We start from the raw sequence: 25,083 nt of genomic DNA, 5'->3' as shown, positions 1-25,083 counted from the left end.
AAATAGGCGTTGGTTTTTCGGCAGCTGGGCCAAAAACCCGTTGCCTGCCTGTGAAATAACGTTACTGGGAAGTTGCAGGAAAGCTCGTAAGAACTACACAACTGTTTTAAACATATGGAAGAGGTTTTACCAGACCCCAAAAGTCAGGTTCACAATCTTGAAGACGTGTTTGGCCTTTCTTAGGATTCACTCCCATGTGAATTACACTGAAAAGTTGAGAAGAAAACTAAACTGGATCTCACGCTGGGAGAAAAAATGGCCATGGAAGCGCAAGCTTTGGCTGAGAGTGAATGAGAATCTGTAAGAATAGAGATTTTTTTCCTTCTCCGCCTCCAAATGTATTTAAGTAATGAACAGGGAAGATTGAACAATATGATACAACAGAATGAGCAGAGGGAGGGAGACAACATAAACTTCCACTTAGTTTGTCTGAAACAGAATTACAAACCCTTATCAATATCGATATGGCTTAATGACAAACCACCTTCTTCTCTGAGTGTGAGAGGCTTTTAAAACTATTTTCATATATTCATCCCTTTTTCCAGACTGGACTGTATAAACTATCCAATATGTACCAACAACAAAAGTCCTTTGTTTTCTTTTTCACGGAAGGGTTTTCATCACTCTGCTACCTTCTCTCTTTCAAGAAGCAATTCCTTCTCGTGTGCTTCAATTTCTTTAAGCAGCTCTTCTTTTTCTTTAAAGTAATTCTGGAACCAATCGATATATTCCACCTTTTCTTTAAGACTCATGTATGGATTTTTAGAAAGTCCGCAGGTGACGAGCTCCATGAAGTGGCGAATTGGTCCTTCCCTAGGAAAATCTCCCAAGTGCTTTTCCAGAAACAGATGTTCATAGAATTCAGCGTCCTCTTCTAAACCTAACAAAGCAATCACAATAACGACTTAAATCATCGTAAAACTGACCGACCAGAAAAGAAATATAGGAAAGGACTAACGGAATGCAAGTTCAAAATAGGCTATAGCCTTCTATGGGGAAGGCTTGGGGGTTCCTTTGGAGGGGGCATGTCAATAAACGTGTTTTGAAAACTGAAAAAGACGTCCTTAATTTTTGCAGCAAGAACATGTGCATACTTTTAAGTTACCCAATTTATTTTAGAAGATGGTTTTTGAGGGTAGCCATGTCGGCCTGAAGTTGGAACAACTTGGTTAGAGTCCAGCAGAATCTTGGAGAACGACAAGATTTGGAGGGAATCAAAGCTCCCCTCTTATCTGACAATCCTTTTGGTCTGTGAGGTGCTGCTGGACTCATATCATTACTTAAATTCATTCGATCCATTTGTTTCACTAAAAATGACGGATCCTTGACTAGACCTGCAAGAAACTCTGCTAACTTGTGCGAGAGGCAGTTCAAATAGCCAAAAGTTTAGCCATCCGCCAAACTGAGATCATCCTTTGGGAAAGGGTTTTGAAGCATAACTGTTCCATATTCAAGTTCATTCACTTGAAACAAACTTGGCATTATCTCCTTTAAAAAAAAAAAACGGGTTTGAGAGAATCACCTCCAAATGTCCTCCGACTGCTCCAGATCCAGACTAGATCGTGGAGGCAAGGACTTCTGCCTGCAGACCCACTTCCCCCTCCCAGTGGAACCCCAAATAACCCCTCCAAATAACCTGCTCCTGGGGGCACTCTCTCCTTCAGGGACAGGATTCTGAGGGGGGGGCATTTGGGGCTGCCAAGGGAAAGGGAGGTGGGAAAAGCACACTGGATGCGCCCACAGAACTTCTAGTCTGGATCCAGGCCCCCATGTCTTCTCCCACACCAATCACTGGTAAGAGATAGAGATTTTTTTAAAAAAATTATCCCGTCATCCACTAGGCAGATGGACTTCCTAAATCCTGGTACCTTTCAGAAGCAAGGCAGCTCTACCACCTGTTTCGTCCATCCGCCTATCCTAAAGTGTCTCCAGCATGGTACCCTCACCAAAATGGCCAGGTCCATGGCAGATTGGACTGAACATATCCAAGGGATGGTCAGAATGCTTCTCTACCTGCTAGAACTTTGGCATCATCATCATCATCATCATCATCATCATCATCATTCCCCGCCCTATCCCACAAGGGCAGCTTACAACATAAAATCCATAGAACAGTAAAAACAATGAAACCAATAAAACCAATAGATGGCACAATAAACAATAACAGCAAACCCCGTGTCTCATATCAGATGGATAGAGGTACCCCAGAAGCTCCAGTGCCCAACAGTATTATCTACAACAGCAAGGCACTGGGAAGGGGCCATGAACAGGGGGGGGGGGCAGAATGGCTGAACATCCACCACCTCAACCAAAAGCCTGGCGGAACAGCTCCGTTTTACAGGCCCTGCGGAACTGTCATAGGTCCCGCCAGGGCCCTGATCTGGGGTGGGAGCCTGTTCCACCAGGTTGGGGCAAAGCAGACATCCCTCGGGCCGGGGATCACCAGGAGGTGCTGATCAGAAGAGCGTAAAGCTCACTGGGGCTCATACGGGGAGAGGCGGGTCCCACAGGTAGGGTGGTACCAGGCCGCACAGGGCTTTTAGAGAATCCCGAAAGGCACACGGAATATGTGGAGCCACAAAAAGGCGGGGCGGTGGTGGAGTTTCTGGCTCAGTGGGATTTTAGGCTCCCGTCAAAGGCAAATCCCCGCCAACGCAATTGTGTCTGCTACATAACTCCTGCTTACTCAAACTTTGCTTCACAGTGACCTCCTGTGCTCTCGTCTGTATCAGTTGACCCTGCTTGTGACTAATAACTGATTCACAGACGTAGGTCGCTTGATGACTCATCCTTAAGCACACGAACGGCGACACGGTCTGTGGTGGCAGAGGCACTCAAGGAAGCAACGTCCGTGGCTCGCCGGCTGCAGAGGCCTGCCCTGAGCGTTACCGGCATGCGCTTCCTTCCTGCTGTTTCTACGCTCCGATAGGACGGATCTAAACCTCGCCTGCCTGGACGCGCCCTGGCAGGGACAGGCTTCAGCCTCAGCCCTGCCTGTTGCTCTTGGACTTCTTGGCTGAGTCACAACATGACAATTCAGCTTATGCAGGGATGGGGGGGGGTTTTAGAGTAAATAATGACTCCTGATGATGACGGGTATCTTAAGATAGCTTCCCTGTTCCTCAAAGAAATGGCCTAAAATGTCAATGAGAAGATTTTGTTTGTTTAAAATTAGTACCCATCACTCTTAGGCGAACGTGGGAGGGCTTTCAATGACTGAGAAACAAAGATAGGAGAGTGACTGGAAACAAGTCCCTGAACCGATAGGAGACTTCCAGAACAATGAACCAGCTTGGATCCAAGGGCCCTATTGGTCAGCACAGCAGCCACAGCTCCTCCGGTAGGACAGAATTGTTTTTGTTTGCAGAGGAGGAGAGGGTGTGGCTTTTGCTGATTTCCCTCTCCTGCAGACTCCTGATTGGGCCTCCACACTCTTCCTTTTGGTCCACTGACCCACAGGGACCTGACTGGGGGTTGGGAGGGGAGAAGGTTTCAGTACAAAGAAGGACATGGGGAACTTACCTTCCTCCAGAGAGGCTCTGCTGGTGCCGCTCAGGATCGGAAGGGGCACCGCATCTTGGACTTGCCCAGAAAGACCCCCCCCCCCCCGCACCTCCCGCACAAGATATCAGGAAACTAAGCTAGGCCCACAGAGATGTTTTTCAGGACACATACCAGCTTCATTATTAATTGGAAACTCCCACAGCTTTCCTTTTTTTGTCCACTCTATCATCTCCTCAAAAGCGTTCCGAGGGGGTCGCTGACCAACCGCGGTGATTTCTTTGGCGAGCTCCACGTCCCAAATGTTGGGTTTCGTCACTGTGTCAGAAAACATAAATATCGGCAAGTCACAGCTGCCCAAAAAATGGCTGTTCGCCGAAGATGGCAAAATATATGAACAGAAACAAATCCAGAATTCAGAAACAGAGTCAGTGCGGTGTAGCGGTTACAGGGTCGGACTAGGGTAGGAGAGACTCCGCTTCAAATCCTCGTTATGAAAGCTGGTTGGGCAACCTTGGGCCAGTCACAGACGCTCAGCCTGTCCTGCCTCACAGTGTTGTTGCAAGGACAAAATGGGAGGAGAGGAGAACAATGTCAGCTGCCAACTGGGGTCCCCAATTGGGGGGCAAAGGCGGGGTGAAAACAAAGCAAACATTTAATTAAACATGTTGTGTTGCTGAAAGAAAATCCCATGTAGTGTCAGGCGGATCATGAAAACAAACTTACTCCCCAGCTCAAAATGTTAAAACGAGGGAACTGCTATTTCAGTGCATCATTTTTCTCCCCTTCATAACCTCCATTTTTGGCTGCCGAATAGCATCCTGAAGACTCGGATGATTAACAGGAATCCCAGTTGTACGCTTCAATATTTCCAGTATGAATCAGTGACGATCCCAAATTTGAGCACAACAGGACTGAAGCACATTGTCAAGTAGTTATGTTGGACAGATCTTTCTCTGGATTGTGCTCCAGAATCTAGCTCCCTTGTATAGAAAAAAGACACACACACACACATATCCCATACACACAATTAAACAGCACAGAAAGGCTGACTAGGTAACTGTAATGATTCCATATTTTGGTGTGTGTGTTTCTTTAAATGTTTAGTGTGACGACAGGCAGGGGTCTTCTCGTAGAAAAAGAGCTGCAGGAGCTCATTAGCATATGGTATGCTAATGAGTTACTGGGCTATTAGCATATGCCACGCCCCCTGACATCACTGGAAGTGATGTCAGAAGGGGAAGCAAAAGGGGGGGGAGGCATCTTCAAAAGCCTCCCCTTCCCTTCCCCAGTTGGGGGGGGGGAGCGAAGAGAGAAGGGGTTTAAAGTTTAAAGTTTAAACCCCTTCTCACTAGAGTTGGGCCACAGATCAAGGAAAGAGGGAAGGAAAGAGAGAGAGTAGACAGAAGGAAAGAAAGAAGGAAAGAGCATGAGAAAGAAGAAAAGGAGGGAAAGAAAGAGAGAGAAGGGAAGAAGGAGGGAAAGGGAGATGCGGAGACGGGGCTCTCCTGCCGTCCCCCGAGCCGCAGCACTCCCGCGTGGCCCGGGAGACGCGGCGACGGGCTCTCCTGCCCTCTCCCAAGCCGCAGCGCTCCTGCGCGGGCCCGGGGGACGTGGAGATGGGGCTCTCCTGGCGTCCCCGAGCCACAATGCTCCTGCGCGGCCTGGGAGACACGGGGCTCTCCTGCCGTCCCCCGAGCCGCAGCGCTCCTGCGCGGGCCCAGGGAACACGGAGGTGGGGCTCTCCTGGCGTCCCCAAGCCACAGCACTCCTGCATGGCCTGGGAGACATGGAGGCGGGGCTCTCCTGCTGTCCCCCAAGCCACAGTGCTCCTGCACGGACCCGGGTGACGCGGCTCTCCAGCCTCCCCCGAGCTGAAACATGGCGAGCTAGGGGCGGGGCTTGCCACCGCCGCCATTAGTGCGGGCTCCTGGGCTGCCGGAGTGGCTCTCCGGCCCCAAAAGACCCCTGACTGCAGGTAAGGTACGGAGAGTGATAGAGGGAGACAAGTGTGATGTGACTGGCTGATGACAGAGTGTGGGAGGAGAGATTTCTATGAGGTGATTCTGTGTTCTGGAAGAGACGAGTGTGGAGAGTTTTTTGTGAGAGTCTGTATGACAGAGGAAGCAGTTGAAGTTTAGTTAGCCTGTGTGGCTATATATGAGAGAGAGAGTTCAGCTTGTGTGGCTATATATGAGCAAGAGAGTAGCCTGTGTGGCTATATGTGAGAGAGATATAAGCCTGTCAGAGTTGAGTTTTGGTGTATGAGAGACTGTGTGTGACACCAAGCCTCGTCAGTTATATTTTCTTTCTTCAACAGTTCAAAAATACCCAGAAACCTATTTTGTTCTTTAATAAATAAATCATTATTTGTTTAAACTTATCCCAGCAATCAGAACAGTCCTTCCTCAGGGCCATAGTTCTCTGAAGCGCCTGGGTCATTCTACCAAAATAGAGAGAGTTGGATTTTTTAATTCCTGGTGGCAGCAGAAATCTACCAAGTTCATGTACACAGAGTGTGTTTAGAGGAGAAACAGTCTCCCCAATAAGCGAGGACGTCACAGTAACTATCAGGTCCTGGCCCCAGCCTGGTGGAACGTGTTCCTGTCTGAGATTAGGAGCCTGAGGGTCCTATTGCGGTTTCACAAGGCCTGCAAAATGGAGCTGTCCCACCAGGCCTCTGGTTGAGGTGGTGGGTGCCCAGACATCTGGCCTCCCTTGCTGGAGCCCCCCAATTGGATTTGCAACACCTTTAAGGAGATCTATCATTGCTCCTGGTTCGAGGGCCTGGTTGGTTTTAATCATTCAGTACGGCTGAAACCTTATATATTCTCTAGTACTGCATTACTTGCTATTTTAACTGCTGTAACTATTTATTGTTAAACTGTTTTGATGATTTTGTATTTCCATCATTGTCACCCGCCCTGAGCCCGCTTGTATAAATAAATTATTCAAAATGATCTGATAGAACTGAAGCACAAGGAAATATGAACTATAACTTTCTTTTTAGTTCTGAACAAAGATTTAGTCTAAAATACAAGGTGGAGAAAATAAAAAATATAACTTGCTAATGTATGAGGTAACTTAACAGACAAAATAAATGGGGCTCCCCCTGTTCTGTATGTATGTTTGTTTGTTGCTCTTTTGTTTCTCTTATATAAAATAAAAATTGTTTATTAAAAAACCCCAAAATGATCTGAACAACTACAGAGAGAAAAAAAATAAACAAACGGCTCTTTAAAAGAATGCATTTCAAAAAAAAGAAAGCTGAAACAACATGGGCAATTGCGTTCTAGATGTCTGTAGTGGATCGGAAACGTGGAAAACCATTTAGCTGTGATGGTTTGGTGAAAATGTTGGTAATATATACTGATGCAAGCTGCACTTGAACAGCTGTAGATTTCCCCCCCCCTCAAAAGTTTATGAGAGAGAGCTCCAAGGCAGACGTAGAGGAGAGGCCCGCAAGGATACCATCCCGAACGCACACTGCAAAGACACAACTTTTGCTCTATGACCCGAGGCATCTGGATTCTGTACCTGAAGCTCAGAATCCAAAAAAACCCTGCTCCTCAGTTCAAATGGCAAGCAGTAAGGTTCCCCTGGCGTGAGGGCTGTCTCTCTGAAATGTGCCGAGCATTGAAAGAAGAAGCACTGCTGGCGTGGCAAAGGAGGGACTGGATCTCAGCTGAAATGGGGCAACCGGTCTGAGGCCAGAAAGAGCGGCAATCGTGAACGGCTGACTCCAGAAAACGGAGGCCAAGCCAAGGAGCGGGTGCTATGGCGCTCAGATGGGCTCTCAGTCAATCTGAATGACGGAAGAGGGGTCCAGTGGACACATCTCACTTGATCATCTACGGGGCTGGCGTTCCAACATTTCTATGGAAGCCAATGCAGATTCTGTCAACGTCTGTTAACTCTCTGCAAACGATATTATTAAAACTCACAGCTGTCTAGTTTACTATACAAAAAACATGTGGCCTTCACAGGTTGTAGACAAGCAAACAATCACACACACACGCACACACAAGTCCAGTCTTCTGTTCCACTGTGCAGCCTGATTTTTCCATCAAGAAACTGACTTACCTGCTCCTTCTCCAGTTCACAGGAAACTTTCACAGGACAGTGGGTGAATTTTATTACATCAAATAATCTACTTGGCTGGCTGTTAAACACTTGTCTACTAACCTGCTTCAAGGGCTCCCTCTGGTGCAGGAGAAGGAGAAACAGGGAAAATATCAAGTTCTACTAACCTGCTTCAAGGGCTCCCTCTGGTGCAGGAGAAGGAGGAACAGGGAAAATATCAAGTCTTTTTCCTGAAAACAGTCCTCTCCTAGGTTTAAAGGAAGAGAGAGAAATTTTGCATCATTTAGAAGTTCACTATTTAGCATGTCCTGCACAGAGGATCTATTTAGGATGCTGCCTGTACTGCGTGGAAGGCAAGAGGGCAGAAACAAATATGTGTACATCTCCACGCAATGGCAAAATGCACACTTAATCATCTATGTTCTTATCCCCCCACCATGAAAAGCAGCTGTAAAAGTGGAATAGAAACAAGTGAGGCAGCTGAAGAAATTCACAATTGTTGGGGATGGGATTCAGTATCCTGTATAAGGCTTAGCCCTTATCCATGTCTAGCGATAAGAGACTAAATCATGCAAACTAAAAACAAAAAGGCAGCTTTACTCATCTTGCATGGATTACAGAATTCAGCTATTCTTGGTTCAGGATTTTAATGATCTTTCTTTCTTTTTTTAAGACGACACATTAGATACAGCCCTAAAGGTACTTCCTAGGTTTACAACAACAATATGAAGAAACCCCATTTCGGTAGCATCCTGTAGAGCAGGAAAGGAGGATTTGCCGCCAAGAGCTACTCAAGGATCTACACCCAAATCCCGGTAGGTCATTCATGGGCAAACCTACACACTCACCAGTTCTTTCCATATGTGTTGGATTTAAGTGATGTTTTCTACCAATGGAAGGCACGCTTATTAGTAGAAGTGAATCTCCCCACCCCTTTCAGCCTAGTGACCTCCCCAAAGTGAGGCTCCTGGGGGGAACAAGGAACCCTCAGGAAAAATGGGGGGGTGGAGGTCTGCAGAAGGAAGGGAAACAAGTGAAAATCACACACACCCCTCCATCGGCAGAGAACAACCTTTGGCTTCAACCCCATATTTAGCTGGGTAAATGTCTCCCTCCAGCACTAGCAGCCGCTGCCACCGATTTCAAACAAGTTGCCCTATTTGCCCAATGCTCGGACAGGATCTGTTGTCATAAGCTGGAAAGAGAACCTGCAGGCAAGGACAATAGACTTTGCATTTTAAGAACAAATGTCAGGGCCCCAGAGAACGTCACAGCCATTGTGTCAGGAACCCGTCTGACAACTCCGCCCAACGGTGCGTAGCACAGATCCAGATACCACACTGACTTTGCTTTGTTGATGCTTCACTGCCGCCAAGCGTAACTACAGAAAATTCCTCTCACACCTTGCTGTGCTATTCATTCTTTCCTGCCTTCCAGCGATCAGCAAATGGAAATCAAGATATGATAGATTTTGGACAAAGGGCTGAATATTGTGGATCCATTCCACTGGGGTGGCCATTTCCTCCAGAAGTCTCTCACCCAGCTGGCGAATTCAAGAGGGTTTCTCCACTGGAAGAAGAGCCTCTTGTGCAGGTGGGAAGTCCCCTTGGGCTGGAGAAGAGCGCCAGCACTAGCAAACGGGATTTGTGGGATCCAACCTAACACGTCTTTATTCTCAACTACAGCTATTTTTTTCCCAAAACTGGTTAAGATCGCAGAACAAATTCTATTTCCACTTCTGGGTGAGGAGGCAACTATAAACAGGTCTTTTCAAAATTGAAATTCTGCTCTGGCAATATGGACGATTTTGCACAGGGTACCTGTTAAATATTTCTAACCTGCAACTTAAGTTTCTTCTGTATCCTAAAGTTTTGTTACGTTTCTTCTGCATCCTAATCCTTAAGTGTAAGGATGTGTTGCTGGTGTTAATTCATTCCGTAGGATTCCCCATTACTATGTAAGGGCGTGAAAGTTGGACAATGGAGAAAGCTGACAGGAAGAAGGCTGATTCATCTGAAGTGTGTTGTTGGAAGAGAGTGTGACAGACACAGTGGACTGCCAGAAAGGTGTATCAGTGGGTTCTAGATCAAATCAAACCTGACCTCTCCCTGGAAGAGCAAATGACTAAACTGAGGCCATCGTTCTTTGGGCATATTCTGAGAAGATGAGAGTTGCTGGAAAAGTCAATAACGCTAGGAAAAGTTGAAGGCGGCAGGAAAAGATCAAGACTCACCCAACATGAGATGGAGTGACTCTATAAAGGAAACCACAGTCCTCAGTTTGCAAGACCTGAGCAAGGCTGTTAACAGTAGGATGTTTTGGAGGACACTAATTCATAGGGTCTCCATAAGTCAGGAGCGACTTGATGGTACTTAACATACACACAACACACAAAGTTGCACTGGGCACATCATTGAGGACCAAGGCCAACAGTGGCATGTTCACTTTATCTTATTTCTACATTTGCTCATACCTTTAACCTCTAGGCCAGTGATGGCGAACCTTTTAGAGACCGAGTGCCCAAACTGCGACCCAAAACCTACTTATTTATCGCAAAGTGCCAACACGGCCATTTAACCTGAATACTGAGGTTTTGCTTTAGGAAAAACCACTCATACATTAATTTAAGAGGATCCAAACAAAGTAAGGAAAGCAATCCCAAATGCTTTCATTTACTTAAAATTATTTGGCAGAGAATTCGACACTTTAATGATGGTCTGGGCCTGGCTGGGGCAATGGCACACTTGCCCACAGAGAGGGCTCTGAGTGCCACCTCTTGCACCCGTGCCATAGGTTCACCACCACTGCTATAGGCTATGCCAGCTCCAAGCTGGACTTGACACCATGACCACAAATATTGTTGTTCTATGTGCCTGGATCCACCGGAGTGTTTCGACATACGGAATGATTCCTGTCCATGGAGTGTGACTTTCTCCCCCCCACACACACACACACACTGCTGCCCCAAATGCCCAATGGGAGAGGTAGGAAAGTCATGTTTCACAGGCAGAAATTGTTTCATCCAAAGAAATGCTCTGGCAGATCCAAGACATGACCTGGAATTTTATATTTTTCACCTGTTAGCTACTTTGAGGGGCTGTAAAGACGACAACTAGGTGTACGTAATAAATATAAAGGGCAACAGTCTCCCCCCACCCTTTACATTCTGTTTTCTTGCAGTCTGATCAAACGGTGCACTGAACATGAAAGCATATTGGATTCTGAAAACCAACTGTCATAATAAGACGATGGCTACACTGATGAAAAATGAGCAAATTATTTACAAGCGACTTCATAAAATTATTAATAGATCAATACACTGCTCCTCCTCCTCAGCAAAGTGCAGAAACTAGAGTGATGGGAGAGCTCAAAATGAATGCCCAGGAAATCACGCATTATCTCCCCTGCAGAATCTTCATTAAGCGTAGGGTTATGTAGACCGCCCACTGGCACCTGGACTATCATTGCCCACTGGACTGTCATGCAGAAGAACATTGGGAGACATACCTTTTCATCCCTGTAGGTCCATGAGAAGCGTGTCTGTCAATCATATAGCCTCGCCCATCCTCATCGAACTGAATCTGATTGGATGCCCGGAAGGCTTCCCGTGTCGGCGGGTTTTTTCTAATCCTCATGTTCGTAACGATGTCGCTGAAAAATCAAGAATGCCCCACATCTATTTAAGTGGCGTTCTTAGGATATACCACATTAACCATCTTTTTAACACTCTTGTGCTAATGAAAATTATGTCTTAAAAAAATTCCTAGAGGCCCTGACCTGGACAGCCCCGGCAAGCCTGATCTCGTCAGATCTCAGAAGCTAAGCAGGGCCGACCCTGGCAAGGACTTGGATGGGAGACCTCCAAGGAACACCAGGGCCAGGAGGCAGAGGCAGGCAATAGCAAGCCACTTCTCTGAATGTCCTCCATGCCCCCAGTAGGGGTCGCCAGAGGTCGCCATGACTTTCAGACACAGGCACACATACACACACACAATAAAAAAACAACCCAAACCCCAAAAAATTGCCAGAGGCAGGAAACTGCAAATCTCCCCCGAGCAAGAGAAGACATCTCTTTTTTTCCCTCTGAATTGGCTATGACAAGGAGTAACACAAAACAACACTGATTTCTATGGGTACGGATTCAACTACCTTCTCACTCCAAGATCCCAAATGAGCAAGGAGCAGAATTCAGCCAGGCAGCAGAAGAAGACTTGAAGCTACACTGATCCACAAGCAATGCTCCCTCTAAGGTATGGAGTCTTGTGAGCAAAGATTCTACTTTGTGAGCCACTGGCATTAAAGCGGTGAGCGAGCGATTTGGCTGCTGCATATATTAGTTTGCTCTGGAGCCATCCTTCCTGAGCAAAGACAAAACTGTGTGAGCTGGAGGCTAAAAAACTGTGAGCTAGCTCACACTAACTCAGCTTAGAGGGAACACTGTTCACAAGGGATTATCAAATACCCTGTCCTAGGATGCAGGCTAGGAAAATGAGAAACCATGTAGTATTTAAATAATTGGATCTGCAGGCACCTAATCCAGTTGCATCTCTGACACTAAGCACACCTCTAGCTCTGTCCAAGACATGGAGGTCAGGCCACCCGTGACAATGTGCGTCCCCGCCCCAGCACCCACAATCCTTGGGAAAAATGAAACATAACAACAAAAGTTCTGATTTTGAGCAGTGAAAACAATATTTCCTTGAGAAATATTTAGACAGGGTGATTCTTAGCGTACCAGATTTAGATATACAGACGGCAGCAAAAAAGCCAAGTAAACTGAGCAGCACCATTCCTTAGCAGTTACTTTTTGATTCAGGAAGTTTCCAAGACGGCTCTGCTCTACTCTGCTCGCCAGTGACCTTCTCACTCTCACAACTGTTCAGGGACCTGGGCTTTAGCGGGTCTAGCAAGGGTTTTCTAGCCTCATCTCTTTATGAAACAGCTTGGCATGCCCCTTTGTTTGGCTGCCACGCTAAGACGGAAAAGCAAATTCCCTTCCTCTAAAAGAGCCCTTCTTTCCTCCAAGCAAGTTACTGCTGTACGCGTAAACGTGCCCCACTTTTTGGGACAGTCAAATCCTCTGAGCCTTGACCTCGATGCCCCAGCCTACCCTGATCTCTCCAGATCTCAGAAGGCCAGCAGGGTCGGCCCCGGTTAGTACTTGGATGAGGGGGTCACGGTAAGTCGGCTGCCTACTCGATGGCCTGTTACACACAAACAGTCCTCTGAGCTGAAACCCCAGGAGGCCTAGGGAGAACAGAGTGCAGCGTGGGATGATCAGGGTTCTCTCGATACTGGGCTGTCACTATAGGAGGAGAGGAGGAGAGGAGATTGGATTTATACCCCGCCCTTCACCACCCAAAGGTGTCTCAGAGCGGCTTACAAACTCCTTTCCCTTCCCCTCCCCACAACAGACACCCTGTGAGGTGGGTGGGGCTGAGAGAACTCTGACACAAACTGTGTGGGGGAGAGAGCATCCTGCTGTTAAGCTCCACCAAACAAGCATCTACCAACGCACATGTTTCTTGGAAACGTATCGACTCTGTTTCACTCAAAGACATTCCGGACACATCGTAACTCTGGATTTTGTCTGATTTGTAATGAAGCTCCACCCTTTTAACTCTAATTTTCGGACAGTGATGCCACAGTTTCCACTGAGAGAAACCTCATCCCACCCCTTGGAGAGAGAAAAACAAATCCCAATACTGTTGTTATTCCCATTTCACATTCAGCTCTTCCTGTGTCTCCAAAACAAACTGATGGATGGGTGAAGATCTGGTAGAGCAGTGACATCCAGAGGCCTTGCCATATGAATGCAAGCATTTTAAAAAAACAAAACTAAAATGTCATTTACTGGCAGAAAGCCACATGACCATTTTTTTTAAAAAAAAAAAAGCAGGAACATGTCAAACAACAACAGTGCTTTGTTTATTTATATTCATTTGAGAATGTGATTTTTCTAAAGGGCTATGTAATAGAGATAATCCTTTTTTGAATGTTTAATAAACCAGAGAAAATACGCCTAGTTAAATGCAAAAAGATGGGTATGAACACAATGACTGTTCAGTTCGAAGAAGAGCCCATGTGGTGTGGTGGTCAGAGTATCAGACTAGGATCTGGAAGGCCCAGGTCCAACCCCACCCCCGGCTGCCAAGGAAGCTCACCGGGTGGGCCCTGGGCCTGTCACTCACACTCAGCCCGACCAACCCCATAGGGTTTTTCTTGTTGTGAAGATAAACTGGAGAAGGAAAGGATGCTGGTTCAAAGCCAATTTGAGTCTCGATTGGGGAGAAAAGAGTTGTATAGGTAAATAAGTGGTTAAAACAAAGAGAACCAAAGGGGTTTGTTCACAGGGTAAACATTTCAGCTGGAGAAGAATAACCAGAGGCATTCTCCGGGACTTCTTTTATTTATGTTGTTAGTGGCCTTCCAGAAGAAGGTTCCAATATTCTGATGAATGATGCAGACCACAGCAACTCAGCATTGCCTTCTAACGCTAACATAAAATAGCACCTGGAAATTATGAAAGGCAAATTGGATCTCAAACTGGACTAAGAGAAGTGGAATACAGTATAACTGCAGTAATGAACAATAAGAGTATCAACCTTTTTCTTATCAAGAATCAGGTGGATTTAAAAAGGGAGGGTGTGACGACCCCTTTACTGGGGAGGTCTGGTTTCCCTTTAAAAGTGTACTTTATGTTTTTCTCTACTGGGTAATCCGGCTGCCACCAGGAAATTTAAGGCTTTCCAAACCTTTATAATATAATATTCATCACTGGGTAGGTATATCGAGGGTTTAAGCTTTCGAGGAACTATGTGGTCTGAGGAAGGATTCTTTCCAGAGCTGGTATACTTGAATGAAATAGGATTTATTTAAAGAAAGCATAAATATGAGGGTAGAACAATGTAACTAGTAAAGTAGGTATAACACACAGTCTGCTCCCTACTGACAGGGATTTTTCCTTAGGTAACTTTGTAACACTTTTTCCTTCATGTCCATATAATCTTTACTGTTTCCTAGACACTCAGCTTCAGCTTATAACTGTTTCAACACGGAACTGCTTGTCACTTTCTTTCAGACACAGCACTTAACTCTCATATCACACACAAGAAGGTCTCTCCTTCAGACCCCAGAACTAAACTCATCCCACACAGGCATGGGTCTCACTCCTCTCATACACAGAATTTCTGCTTCTCTCACAAAAATCAGAACTTAACTGATCTTCATCAACTGTCATATCTAACACACAGCATCCATTCCAAAACCCCTCCCCCTCTCTGTCACTCACCAATCATATCACTTGCCTGATTCCAGCACTCTAGATTATCATCACAGCCATGCAAACCAAACTTTTAAAGCCACACACACACAGTTATAGTAGACAAAAGAAGGAGCTCAAGATGACACCGCAGATAAATGGAGAGCCTGACTTCAAAGAGCTCAGTTTGGTCAGTTTAACTTTGAAAAGGACAAGTTAGGAGAGGCTAAACATCTCACATGCTTCGAAAACAGTAAGCAGGTGCAAGCTGATTCAAACCAGCTTTTCAATAGTATGAAAACAAACTGCTTCATACTCGCCAACAGTCAATGTAAAATATGGGAGGGAAAAGGGGAAACAAAAGATTTTTAATATTCAGATATGGAAAAATTCTAGAACAGTTACCCCAAAATGGTGAACCCACTGGTGGATCTCCTGATGGCACCTGGTATTTCCGGCCACTGTGTGACACAGAGTGTTGGACTGGATGGGCCTTTGGCCTGATACAACATTGGCGCCTCTTATGTTCTTATGTGAACAGAAGAAAGGTGTCAGCTAGCTGCCAAAGAGTTCTGTGTAACATTTGTATACTCTCTTGATGCCAGCCTTTCTTCCCCCTGCTATTGCTTGAGGCCGACATTCCATTCTATGAACGCTAGTAGTATGCTTTGTAACGTATTATCTTCCAGGGTTAACAGGTGCGGAGTGGTGTCTTTGCTGTTATCTATAATGAGCTAGCGCATGGGAATGAAATAATTGTTTATCTGTTTCTGGCCGTTTGGCTCCCAGGCTTTTCGGCGCGAGGTTTAACCCACCCGTGAAAGCGGGAACCATATTGATTGGTTATGTCTTTGTATGAATCTGGTTATTATCTTGTGCCCTGCACTATTGGGTCATTCTAAACACTCCTGTTGTTCCAGCTTCTTCATTGCTTTAATAAACACTACTGCTTTATACACGTGTGTTCATCTGAATGCGTGGAGAATCGGACAAAAGGCTGCCTCTGTTAGTGAACTTTGGACAGTATGTTTGATATGAGAAGTTGAAAAGTCATATTCAGATGGGTCATATTCAGGTGTTGGTCTGAAGCAGCAGAACAAAGTTTGAGTCCAGTAGCACCCTTAAGACCAACAAAGTTTTATTCTGGGTATAAGCTTTTCTGTGCGTGCACACTTCTTCAGATACAATGAAATGGAAGATACCAGTCCACACATACAGATAGAGGGTAAGCAGTAAATTAGCATACAATATAATAAAGATGTTTAACAGATTCAGGGACCAGTAGAATGTAATGTAATTTGGAATGGGGACAGGGGAGATAACTCAACACAGCCAACCATCCCACTTCAAAGAAGAAGATGCTGTAAGGTTGCCTCCATGCTTGAAAGGAGATGGATGGAGTGTAATGGCAGGGTCTCAGTTAATTACTCTCAGCATTCTACAGTTAAGGATACATCTGCCCATCAATCTCCAATGTTGACATATTTCTTTCTTTCACTATGTTCTCCCCCAGAATTAAACCCAAACAAATGGTAACCATATAAACTAAGCTTGTTCTTACTGTTTGGTCCTTGAATGTGCTAAACATCTTCATTATGTCGTATGCTACTTTACTGCTCACCCTCTGCCTGTATGTATGGACTGGTAAATTCCACTACATTGTATCTGAAGAAGTGTGTTTTGCACACGAAAGCTTATACCCAGAATAAAACTCTGTTAGTCTTAAAGGTGCCACTGGACTCAAACTTTGTTCTGTTGAAGAGTGATGTTCAGCTGCGATATATGGCCTAGTTGTAAAGTGCTGCGCACACCTGGCATCTCAGCTGAACCAGTTCATCCTGGCTGTTCATGAAACAATAGCCCAGCCGTGACCCCATACCCCATGCCAGGAGATTATTATTATTTTTTGCCATCAAGTCACAACTGACATAAGGCCACCCCATGGGGTTTTCAAGGCAAGAGATGTTCAGAGGGGGTTTGCCATTGCCTGCCTCTGCACCACAACCCTGAACTTCCTTGGTGGTCTTGCATCCAAGTACTGACCCTGCTTAGCTTGCAAGATCTACAGGGTGCAGGCTAGCCTGGACCATCCAGGTCAGGGTGCAGGAGATGTACTGACATGCTAATATGGTACATGTAGCAGTGGAAGGCCCCATGTAAACAGAACACAACACTGCACAGGTAAGTTTTCCCTACCTGTCCCGCCACATGCTTCAGTTACGTCTGGGCAGTCCTAGCCTTGCTATTTTGTCACAAAACTGTTTGTCTTCCTATATGTACGTATCACACATACACCGTCTTCTAGAGTACTTCATGCATCTGATAAAGATCACTTTCGCCTGCTTGCTGCAACGCTTTCAAATAAGCCTCCAAATGTGCCCTACTAAAAATACACCATTACTTTTTGTTGAATGTGTTGTTACCTATCTTGCTCTAAGCAGATTAAAGTCAACTAAAAGTAGCACCTTGAGGAGAGCCAACAGCGCGATGCTCATCATTAACTGCAGAAAAGCAGACAAGGGCTGACTGCCACATTCCTGTCTTTAACGCCACGCCGCTACTGACGAGTCTCCATAAGCAGCAAAGGATCTTTCCCAAAGGAGGTCCACCTCCCCCTTCCAACATGCTACTGGGGTCTTCCTCCTCCTCAGACGCTGAAAGACAGATCTGATCCTCTGCAAACCGAGGTCCAAGGAAAGGCTAAAGAAGCACTATGGAGCAAAGTGTTAGACCAGCTCTTAGGAAAGCTTCTCCTCAAGACGGGGGTGGGGTCTATACTAAGAAGAAGACAGAAGAAGAGATTGGATTTATACCCCGCCCTTCACTACCCAAAGGTGTCTCAGAGCGGCTTACAAACTCCTTTCCCTTCCCCTCCCCACAACAGACACCCTGTGAGGTGGGTGGGGCTGAGAGAACTCTGACACACACTGCTCTTTCAGGAACAGCTGTGCCAGAGCTTGTGACTGACCCAAGGTCACATCAGCAGGTGCAAGTGGAGGAGTGGGGAATCAAACCCGGTTCTCCCAAATTAGAGTCCGCACACTTAACCACTACACCAAACTGGTGTCACAGCCAAGTCTTTGCCAAAGCCAGCAGTCCCCAATGCAGAGCCCATGGGCACCATGGTGCCTGTTGACACCTTTCTTGGTGCCCATCCAGTGTTTTTAGTAAGTGGGTGAGGCTTCTGCCCAGCAAGACTTCTGATTGGCCATTGGAGATTTGATTGGCTGAGCAGATATTTTAAAATGTTGCTTTGGCAGCAGGGGCTGTCTCAAAACGAGGATCTTCACTCTGTGATTGAAGGTAAGCTGCAGCAGCCATTTTACGGCTGGCTCTATCTCCTGCAGCAGCTGCTTTGTGGTAGTCATTTTGTGGCTGTGTCAGAATGTGCCCACAGGCTCAAAAATGCTGTGGACCCCTGGTCAACGCTATTCTGCAGTTACTGTTCAAATATCACCTCTTTGGGGAAAACTGTGTGAAGATAAAAAGAGGCAAAGGTACAAAGAAGACATTTTACGGCACATCAACCCATTACAATGAAACCACAATATTCTATTATCTGGTTCTAAAGTAGAGCATCAGTTTAAAAATCAAAGTAAAACAGAACCAAACCAACGCCAGCCAATACTCCCTCTAAGCCGTGGAGTCTTTGTGAGCAGAAATTCTACTTTGTGAGCTACCGGCATTACAGTTGTGAGTGAGCTAATTGGCCGCTGCATAAACCGGTCTGCTCTGGAGCCATCCTTCTTGAGGTAAGACAAAAATGGGTGAGCCAGAGGCTAAAAAACTGTGAGCTAGCTCACACGAACTCAGCCTAGAGGGAACACTGAGCCAGCACTTGTTTGTGCACTGGACTTCAACTGCAGCAACGTGGCGAGGATCGCCGTGGGAATGGGGCTCCATTTGCCAACCTTATGTCAGGGGCTTCTCCACTTTTACGTGCCTCGGTGATGTCCTTCTGCTTCTTCAGCAGCTGGAGCAACTCCGAAACGGTCCTCTTCTTGTCCAACGGCAGAGAGGAGGCGACGGCAGAGGCAGCTGCAAGAAGCTCCGGACTGAGTGGCTTGCTGCTGGAAGAGAGAAGCGTGAGCAACACTGACCCATCCCCTTCTGCCCACATTTCCCAAGTTTTAGTCATCACAGGAAAATAATCAGAGACAACAGTTGCAGCAGTGACTTGACATCGGAATTTGCACCACTGGCCTCTTGTGACCTGCATTCACATCCCTTTCCTTTTCCTTCCTTTCCTTTTTCCGTTTTATGATACTTTTGGCCACAGCCTTCAGCCTAATCATACATAGAAATGGGGGTGGGGGGAGGAATCTCACTCCAGTCACAAAAGTTTTTTAATTTCAAGCTGGGTTGCTAAAAGGTAGGACGCCGGTGAACTTTTGTGCCTTCTCCTTCCCAAAGATCTCTGTACAATGCTGCTCCTGGGAGACAGGGGACCCTAAGGAGTGACAGACGGGTGGATCCACAGCAGGAGGTGGGAACTGGTGGAAACCGCCAATTTAGTCTGGCTCCAGTCCAGCACGCCTTGCTTCCTTACCGTGTGACCTGGCTAAGACTGAGACTGAGTGAGATCTGGGGTTGTAGTGGAAAGCTCAAAGAAAATGCCAAACTAGCATGCAGCAGTGGTGGAAAAAGGCAAACTCCATGCTTGAAATTATTGGGCAAGGGACTGAAAATAAAACGGCCGCCGTTAATGCCCTTGTATAAAACTAAGGTGTGGCCTCATTTGAAGTATTGTGTACAGTTCTGGTCGTCGTGCCTCAAGAGGATATTGCAGAGCTGGAAAAAGCACAAAGGAGGGCAACCAAGATAATTTGGGGGGGGGGGTTGTAGCCAATGCTCCCTCTATGCTGTGGAGTCTTGTGAGCAAAAATTCTACTTTGTGAGCTACGGGCATTAAAGTTGTGAGCGAGCGATCTGGCTACTGCATGAACTAGTTTGTGCTGGAGCCATCCTTCCTGAGCTAAAACAAAAATGGGTGAGCCAGCGGCTAAAAAACTGTGAGCTAGCTCACACTAACTCAGCTCAGAGGAAACACTGGTTGTAGCACCTTTCCTATAAGAAAAGGCTGGAGTCTAGGCCTTTCTAGTCCAGGAAAACAAGACTGCTAAGGAAAGGCATGATAGAGGTTTATAAAATCATGCATGGGGTGAAGAAAGTAGATAAAGAGGGCTTTTTCTCCGTCTCCCATAATCTAGATGGGGCACCCAATGAACCTGTTGGGAAATAGGTTCAGTACAGAGAAATGAAAATACTTCTTTACTCAACATGTAATTTAACTCTGGAATTCACTACCAGTGGAGGTAGTAATGGTTATGAGCACAAATAGCTCAAAGGAGGGCTAGACAGATTCTTGGAGAAGAGGTCCATCAGTGGCTTCTAGCCATGGTGACTGAACGGAGCCTCCATATATTATGTGTTTTTAAAAATCCGTTGACATAGGGAACTGCAAATCCTTTCCAATCAAGAAAAGCTGTCTCTTCCCCTCTGAACTGACTGTGACCAGGAGGAACGCAAAGCATAATTCCCCCCCGCATGTACACATTTGACACCCACTGGAGATCGTGGAGTGCGAAGGTAAAGGAGCAATTTGCCTCTTTAAACAGATTGCTGGGGGGCAGCATCAGGGGAAGGTCTCAGCCTCTATGTCCTGTTTGTTTGGCCCTCCAAGGCAACTGGTTGGCCACTATGTGAAACAGTGCGCTGGACTAGATGGCCCACGGGTCTGATCCAGCAGAGCTCTTCTTACATTCTTGTGGGGAAAATAAACACTTTTTATTTCCACAAGTTTGACCATGGGTGTCTCTCCCACGTGCAGATATGTTTTGCAAGCAGAAGCGCAGTTTCACACTTGGCACTGAACCACTGTGCGGCAAAAGTAAGCCTAAATCCAAGGCTGCGCTCCTAACTTCTCTGCAATAAAAGGGCTAGATTTTCTTTTTTTAAATGAACCCAGAGGAGCTGGTAATCATGGCAACAGATTAGTATAACTTTATCGTGAAATAGTCACCTAACTACTGCCAATTTTAAAAGTCCTCCAACGGGGGGGGGGGGGACAGGCACAGGCGGCGGAGGCTAAAAAACTTTGGGGAAGCTGCTTTATGGATGGCTTCAAGAGGGAACTGGATAAACATATGGAGCAGAGGTCCATCAGTGGCTATTAGCCACAAGGTATAGATAGGAACTCTCAATCTGGGGCAAGGGATGCACTGTATTCTTGGTGCTGGGGGGGGCAACAGTAGGAGGGCTTCTAATGTCCTGGCCCCACTGCTGGACCTCCTGATGGCACCTGGGATTTTTGGCCACTGTGTGACAGAGTGTTGGACTGGATAGGCCACTGGCCTGATCCAACATTGGCTTCTCTTACGTTCTTGTAATGTGCCACTGTCCACTGTGAATGCCCTGCATTTGCAGTGGCAATGAGAGCTACACAAAGAATCGTTACCACATGAACACAGCTTAGGCTGACAAGCTGTGAGGCAGGACAATTTCATTCCAACTGATTCAGTGCCCTGCAAGCTCCTTCTTCCTGTTCTGTTAGTAAACATTCCATTTATTCTGGGAATGAATAGCATTCTTTACTACACTTCTGGGTGAATGAACGTTCCTTCTACTACCCATACTGCCTCTAATCTGCCCCGAAATATTTTTGAAATGCATATATAAGAACATAAGAAGAGCCCTGCTGGATCAGACCAGTGGTCCATCCAGTCCAGCATCCTGTCTCACACAGTGGCCAACCAGTTCCTCTGGAGGGTCAACAACAGGGCATAGAGGCCGAGACCCTCCCCTGATGTGGCCTCCTAGCGCTGGGATTCAGAGGTTGACTGCCTCTGAATGTGAAAGCTCCCCTCAGTCACCATGGCTAGTAACCACTGATGGACCTATTGTCCATCAATCTATCTAGTACCCTTTTAAAGCTGTCTATTCATGTGGCCATCCCTACATCCTCTACCAGTGAATTTCACATTTTAATCAATCTCTGTATAAAGAAGTATTTCCTTTTGTCTGCCCAGAATCTATGACTATCAGCCTCATTTGATGTCCTTTACCTCTTAGCTTTGTTTTCTGCAGCTTTCTGGAACATGCTGCTTGTGCTCTCCATACGTTCTGGCAAGTCCTCTGTTTGCGCCTTCATTTTCTGGGCTTTCAACCTCAGAAACGTCTTCTTTGAACTTATTTCTACCTTCATTTCATTAAGGACGTTCAGCAAGTTCTTCTTTGCAGTAGCTTGCGTTGATTCCCCCTTACTCTTATCATCAGTCTTTTTATCAGTATTGTTGACTGGAGGCACCGGTTCATCTTTCGTAGTCCAGAAGACAGCAGAGGTGCCAAAACTCTTGTGTGGCTTACTGGAAAGAGATACAGGCATTTTTAGGTCTACATCTTCAGTATGAATCCATGTGTTAACAATGCAGTTTCTCAAACGCTTTGCCATCACAAAAATGAAAGTGTCACTAGTTCCAAATGTGCAACAAAGATCGCAATTATTTGTTGTCCTTCAAGGTGCAGCCAAATTATGGTGACCCTGTAGTGCTTTCAGGGCAAAAGTTAAAGAGAAGTGGTTTGGGGTCCGAACTGGCAGAGACTGACCAAGAGTCATAGTAGATAACCCACTGAAAATGTTGAGACAGTGTGCAACTGCAATAAAAAAGGCCAACACTGGGAATTATTAGGAAGGGAACTGAAAACAAATCAGCCAGTATCATAATTCCCCTGTATAGATTGATGGTGCAACCTCATTTGGAATACTGTGTACAATTCTGGTCACCACACCTCAAAAAGGATATTGTAGCATTGGATAAAATGCAGAAAAGGGCAACTAGAATGATTAAAGAGTTGGAACACTTTCCCCTGTGAAGAAAGGTTAAAGCGTTTGGAGCTCTTTAGCTTGGAGAAATGACAACTGAAGGGTGACATGATAGAGGTTTACAAGATTATGCATAGGATAGAGCAGGTAGAGAAAGAAGTACTTTTATCCCTTTCTCACAATACAAGAACTCGTGAGCACTCAATGAAATTGCTGAGCGGTCGGGTTAGAACATCTGGAAGTACTTCTTCACCCAAAGAGTGATTAACACATGGAATTCACTGCCACAGGAGGTGGTGGCACCTACAATCATGGACGGCTTCAAGAGGGAACTGGATAAATATATGGAGCAGAGGTCCATCAGTGGCTATTAGCCACAAGGAACTCTCGGTCTGGGGCAAACAATGCTCTGTATTCTTGGGGGGGGGGGCAACAGTGGGAGGGCTTCTAGTGTCCTGGCCCCACTGGTGGACCTCCTGATGGCACCTGGTATTTTTGGCCACTGTGTGACAGAGTGTTGGACTGGATGGGCCTGATCCGACATTGGCTTCTCTTATGCTCTTATGTCATTGCCTGCCTCTGCGTAGCAACCTTGGACTTCCTTGGTGGTCTCCCATCCAAGTACTAAACAGGGCTGACCCTGCTTAGCTTTTGAGATCTGAGAAAACTGATGCTTTTTTTCAAAGGAGAATCTTTATTGAAAGTGGTACCTAGTATTTCATTCCAGAACAAAGTGGGCTCCTAACATACTGGGCACGGCTTGTTTCAGAAATGCTACAACTCTAGTGAACTCTACCAGGTACTAGATTTTCACAGTATCCTTTACTTTTTAAGCTGTAACAAACAGATTTAAAACCAAGAAAACCCTCAGCAGCAACGTGAATTATATGTTCACCATTACAAACCTCTACATTTTAGTTTTTGGTAATCAGTTTCTTTTTTTAAGGTTTTTTTTATTTGACAATTTGTATTTAGTACAACCAACACTGTACAACATTGTACATCTACAACCAATTGTACAGCATTATATATAAACAAGGGTTAATATACAACCTAATAGAGCTATACTCATTGAACCAATGGTTTTATATATATATATAAAATGAGCTAGCGTGGAGTAGTGGTTAGAGCATTGATCTACAATAGGAGAAACTCAGGTTCAAATCTTCACTCTACCATGAAACTCAATGGGTGACCTAGGGATAATAACTTTCTATCAACCATTTTCTTCCTAACATGGTAGCTGCAATGATAAAATGGAAGGTGGGAGAACAACGTTGTTGTTCTCTACTGGGGAGAAAGGCAAGGCATAAATATTTAAATAAATGAGTAAGACCTCTTTTAATTGTTAATGGACCTATCAATAACTTTGTGACTTGACTAAACAGGGAGGGAAGGAAAGTAAAGAGGGTTACAGGCTGCAATCCTAAGTACACTTTCCTGGGTGTAAGTCCCATTCAATGCAATGAAGGTTACTTCTGAGTAGACTTGCGTAGCATTGTCCCAATCAGGCAATGTGAGGTTAAGAGCATAAATAGTTTGATTCTAATCGTGCTGCTTGTGAAATTCACTGCCACAGGAAGTGGTGGCGGCTACAAGCATGGACGGCTTCAAAAGGGAATTAGATAAGCATATGGAGCAGAGGTCCATCAGTGGCTATTAGCCACAAGGTATAGATAGGGACTCTGGGGCAAGTGATGCTCTGTCATCTTGGTGCTTGGGGGGGTCAACAGTGGGAGGGCTTCTAATGTCCTGGGCCCACTGGCAGACCTCCTGATGGCACCTGGTTATTTTGGCCACTGTGTGATACAGAGTGTTGGGCTGGATGGGCCTTTGGCTTGATCCAACATTGGCGTCTCTTATGTTCTTATGTAATACACATTAACTTTGCCATTTGAGCTGGCTGAAGTGGTAGAACAGACTGCACCAGTACAGACCTCAAACACGTCATGAAACTGCCTTATATCAAGTCAGGCCACTGGCCTATCAAGGTCAGCATAACCTCATACCCTGACTGGCAACTAGTCTATCGGGGACCAGGACCTAAGGCAGCAGAGATCTTTCATGTCACCTATTACATGCAGTATGGCTGCCCTCGAAAGCCACAGGTAGCGAGCAGCAGCCCTACATCCTACCTATGGGGAGAAAGGAGGACACTTCAGCTATTCGCCCACGGTGAGATAACTCTCTGCCCTAGGATGATGTTTCCCGGCTTGCCACCAACCGTCTTCTCCGCTTCGCCCACCCCGGTGGAGTTGCTGCTGTCCCCCCCCCCACCGGTACCTGTCCTGAGCCACGAGGTCATTTCCTCGGCCACGAAGGCAAGCCCGGAACCTCCCGACCTCGAAAACGCTCCTCCGCCACATTATTCCCTGAGCAACGAGGAACCAAGCCACGGCCAGCCTGCTCGTCTCTG

The 25,083-nt window shown here is 46.0% G+C and overlaps 1 protein-coding gene across 1 annotated transcript; it reads right to left on the bottom strand.

Moving 5' to 3' along the window:
• Nucleotides 1–11: 11 nt before the first annotated feature.
• On the bottom strand, nucleotides 12–25,083 carry MRPS31 (mitochondrial ribosomal protein S31). Its single transcript, XM_015411016.1, has 7 exons — nucleotides 24,951–25,083; nucleotides 21,910–22,209; nucleotides 18,757–18,912; nucleotides 11,092–11,235; nucleotides 7,752–7,831; nucleotides 3,676–3,819; nucleotides 12–880 (listed from the first exon to the last, which is right to left on the bottom strand). Exons 1-7 carry the CDS (start codon nucleotides 25,031–25,033, stop codon nucleotides 621–623), a joined length of 1,167 nt encoding a protein of 388 aa, XP_015266502.1. The 5' UTR covers nucleotides 25,034–25,083; the 3' UTR covers nucleotides 12–620.

Source organism: Gekko japonicus, unplaced genomic scaffold (genome assembly GCF_001447785.1).
Source record: "Gekko japonicus isolate JY-2015 unplaced genomic scaffold, Gekko_japonicus_V1.1 scaffold428, whole genome shotgun sequence".
NCBI lineage: Eukaryota > Metazoa > Chordata > Lepidosauria > Squamata > Gekkonidae > Gekko > Gekko japonicus.
Note: the sequence above shows the minus strand (reverse complement) of the source record. Positions and strands in the feature narration are given on the sequence as shown.

Coding starts and splice junctions, on each gene's coding strand:
- MRPS31 (XM_015411016.1), bottom strand. CDS start 25,033: ATGTGGCGGAGGAGCGTTTTCGAGGTCGGGAGGTTCCGGGCTTGCCTT. Junction 18,913..21,909: donor GCAGAAAACAAAGCTAAGAG/GTAAAGGACATC, acceptor CTCTTCCAGCAG/CAAGCCACTCAGTCCGGAGC. Junction 11,236..18,756: donor GGAGAAGCCCCTGACATAAG/GTTGGCAAATGG, acceptor TTGATTTTTCAG/CGACATCGTTACGAACATGA.